A 3,484-nucleotide genomic window follows, 5' to 3' on the forward strand; every position below is an offset into this window, starting at 1 on the left:
AGCTTCTCTGGGCAACCTGTTCCACTGCCTCACCACCCTCACAGTGAAGAATTTCTTCCTAATATCCAATCTAAACCTTCACTCTTCCAGTTTAAAGCCATTGCCCGTTGTCCTATCACTACATACCCTTGTACAAAGTCCTCCTCCAGCTTTCTTGTAGGCCCCTTTTTAGGTACTGGAAGGCTGCTATAAGGTCTCCCTGGAACCTTCTCTTCTCCAGGCTGAACAACTCCAACTCTCTCAGCCTGTCTTCATAGGAGAGGTGCTCCAGCCCTCTGATCATTTTTGTGGCCTCCTCTAGACTCCCTCCAACAGGTCCATATCCTTCTTGTGTTGGGGACCCCAGAGCTGAAGGCAGTACTGCAGAGGGGGTCTCACGACAGTGGAGCAGAGGGGGAGAATCACCTCCCTCGACCTGCTGGTCATGCTTCTTTTGATGCAGCCCAGGATATGGTTTGCTTTCTGGGCTGCAAGCGTACATTGCCAGCTCGTGTTGAGCTTCTTGCCAACCAACACCCCCAAGTCCTTCTCCTCAGGGCTGCACTCCATCCATTCTCTGCCCAGCCTGTATTTGTGCTTGGGGTTGCCCTGACCCTTGCGCAGGACCTTGCACAATTTCATCCTGTTGGGACAAGTAATATTTCAAAATCCCACATCTTGCTTTTAAAGCTTCAACTCAACAAGGCTGACTTTTGGGCTAAGCTCTGGATGAGGAGCTGACTTCCTTTTCAAGGTCCAGGCTTGCAAGTCCTTTGCAGGTGATGTTTTGCTCCTCTTCCCAGGGGGAGCTTCTGGGCTTTCCCTGCCCAGTTCTTTTTACTGTGCCTGCCTTCCTGCTTCTTTGGTTCTGTCCTGTACACATTCTGAGCTGTATGGAGAAGAACTTTCCCAAAGAACAAGTAGTCAGAAATCCTCAAGGCTATAATAGTGGCAGACAAGGATTCCATTCCTTTATTTAAACATTATTTTCATTTACACATACTTAGATAATAGGATCCTTCCATCAGAAAGCCCAAGGTGGCTTTGAAGGCTCTCATCCTCATTTTGCAGACAGACCTTAAATGACTGCTCAAGAGCTTAGGGAGTTGGCAGCAGTCAGAAATAAAACCAACCTAGCTTGACTAGCAGTCCCTACTTTAATTTTTAAACATCACTGTTGTCCAACAAAACAAAGGGGAAAAAATAATAACATGGGCTATCATTTACAGATGACAGAGCTAAACATGATTACTTCATTACATTGCCATCTTTAATGACTAGACACCTTGTGATGGGTTAGAGTAAGGAATAAAGTTATTTCCAAGCTGTCCAGAAATTTGCTTTTTGAACCCAGGAAAGTTATTTAACCTTATCCAGTATATTTCCTTTTGCTAAAAATGGGGATAACAATTTTCAATAAATGTGAAATAGCTGCCAAATCCCACCTTTCCTTACTATCAATACATGACATTTCGGAAGGATGTGCCACAATGTACTTAGCATGTTGCATACACTGAGGGAATCAGAAGAGGGGAAGTACCTTTACCCTATTGTGCTTGATTTACGTCTTGTATTTTCACCCACTAAAAGCAAACTAGAGTGACTGGCAGTTCTTTTTGCAGTTTGTTTAATTCCTCTGGAAACTCCAACAGCAGTGAAACAAGTAAGATGATACTGTCACTTGCTACGAACTAGTTTACCCAGGCAGATTCTCGGTTTCTTTGAGTTTGGTGATGTTGCTTCCTCCTAGGCATTGTGTTTTCTGATCCATCCAACCAACTTTCACGTCTGTTTGTTCTCTTTTTCCAGCTTCTGGCCATCCTCACTGCTTCTTCTGTCACCTAGAGCTTGGCTCTGACCGGGAAGTGCCTTCCAGTTTTGTCCGCTATGTAGATGTGGAATTTGACATGCCCACCACTTCTGCATCCAAAGCCACTGTTCGGTCCATCTCTGTTGAGGAGAAGACTGACGTGAGGAAGTGGGTCAACTATTCAGCACACTACAGTTACAAGGTAAAACTGAGCATGTGGCAATCACTATGGTTACTTTGCATACTTGGTTGTCTTGAAAAGTGTGGGCAGACAAATGAAATACAATGGACAGATGAGGTGGGAATTTGGCACATGCCAGGCTCTGTGCAGTAGCTACCCATGTGCAGCCTGTTGATTCATGGCAAACAAGCAGTGGATTATCCCTCAGCAAAGATGGAATAAACTTGCTTGCAGTTGCTTTGTGGAAGAGCATACACACAGCCAGCTACTGGGGATTAGCTGATACAGTAAGAGTGTGAACAGGGAACTTTACTGCTCTTCTTAGCAGCTACATTGGGAGTGCTACAGTGGGAGTGCTACAGCAGGAGTGCTACAGCAGACAAAAGGATCACATTATTTTTCTGCTTAAATATTTCTTCCTTCTGCCTGCCCTAAGGAGAGGAGCAGATGGGAAAATGCACTACATATATTCCTGCCAAGAATCTCAGTATGCCAAAATTGGCATGTTAGCTGATCACTCAGCAGAGAAATTGGCATCCTACCTGCCTTCTTTAAGAGCAGTGATGAGAGATACTGAAAAGACTCTCATGGCAAATATTTTTAATGGTCATTGTAATTACATTTTTAGTAGTCTTTTAAATTCCCTGGAGATGTTATTTGATCTTCCTAAGTATCCCTTTTAAGAATTAAACACTGGAATATCCCTGAGTTTTTGGAGGTGTTGAAATTTAGAACACAACTGTAGATGTGCATTTTGAAAATTAATCTCTTTGCTTTATACATCAGTCTTTGCAGAGTTTAAAATTGAGGCTGGTCTTCTGCTATCACTTGGGAAGCCACTATCCTCTTCAGATTTGGTTCTGGGTTTGGATTCAAAGTACAGCTGGGGATGGTAATGAATATAAAATCATGTGAGACTGGTTCTCTGCATGACATTATCTCTTCTGGAAATGATGTCATGACACTGTTGAATCATAAAACTGTTTGGATTAGACTGAAAAGACTTCTAGTAAATAAAATCCACCTCTCCCTGCTCAGTCTATTTCTCTTCACAACTCTCTCAGTTTACCAAGATTTTCTTTACCTGAGCAGAAAATGAACTGCCAGTATGGAAGATTTTTTGGATCTTTTGTTTTCCTTTCTCATTAGAAACGTTCTTCTTCTTTTTCCTCTGCCAGGTTGAAATAGAGCAGAAAAAAAGCTTGAATGAGGATCTGAAGGGAGAAGATACTGCAAATGTCAATGAATGTGCTACGCAGTGAAGGAAGATCAGTCTGCAAGTCCCAAGAGGGGTGGTCAAATTAACAGACCTGGAAGAAAGGACTTGCAGGTTTTTGGTATTTTTCTTTAAAAAAGTATGGAGTACTACTTTTAAAATAACGCTCTAAAGAGTATTATTTGTCCTCGTGATGATCCATACTTTGAGAAGAAGCTCGTCAGTGGTTTTTTTGGAGCGGACACATGGGCTTTAGCTGGAACGATTTAAGTACAGTTGAAGTATAGACAGAATGACT

General features: G+C 42.6%; 1 protein-coding gene across 1 annotated transcript in view; it reads left to right on the forward strand.

Moving 5' to 3' along the window:
- Positions 1-3,232, forward strand: part of STON2 (stonin 2) — an 11,296-nt gene extending 8,064 nt beyond the window's left edge. The window contains exons 3-4 of the mRNA XM_009702712.1: positions 1,789-1,991; positions 3,149-3,232. Of these exons, the coding sequence (XP_009701014.1) occupies positions 1,789-1,991; positions 3,149-3,232 (287 nt within the window). The remainder of the gene's footprint in view (positions 1-1,788; positions 1,992-3,148) is intronic.
- The last annotated feature ends 252 nt before the right edge of the window (positions 3,233-3,484 follow it).

Source organism: Cariama cristata, unplaced genomic scaffold (assembly GCF_000690535.1).
Source record: "Cariama cristata isolate BGI_N322 unplaced genomic scaffold, ASM69053v1 scaffold35016, whole genome shotgun sequence".
Taxonomy (NCBI): Eukaryota; Metazoa; Chordata; class Aves; order Cariamiformes; family Cariamidae; genus Cariama; species Cariama cristata.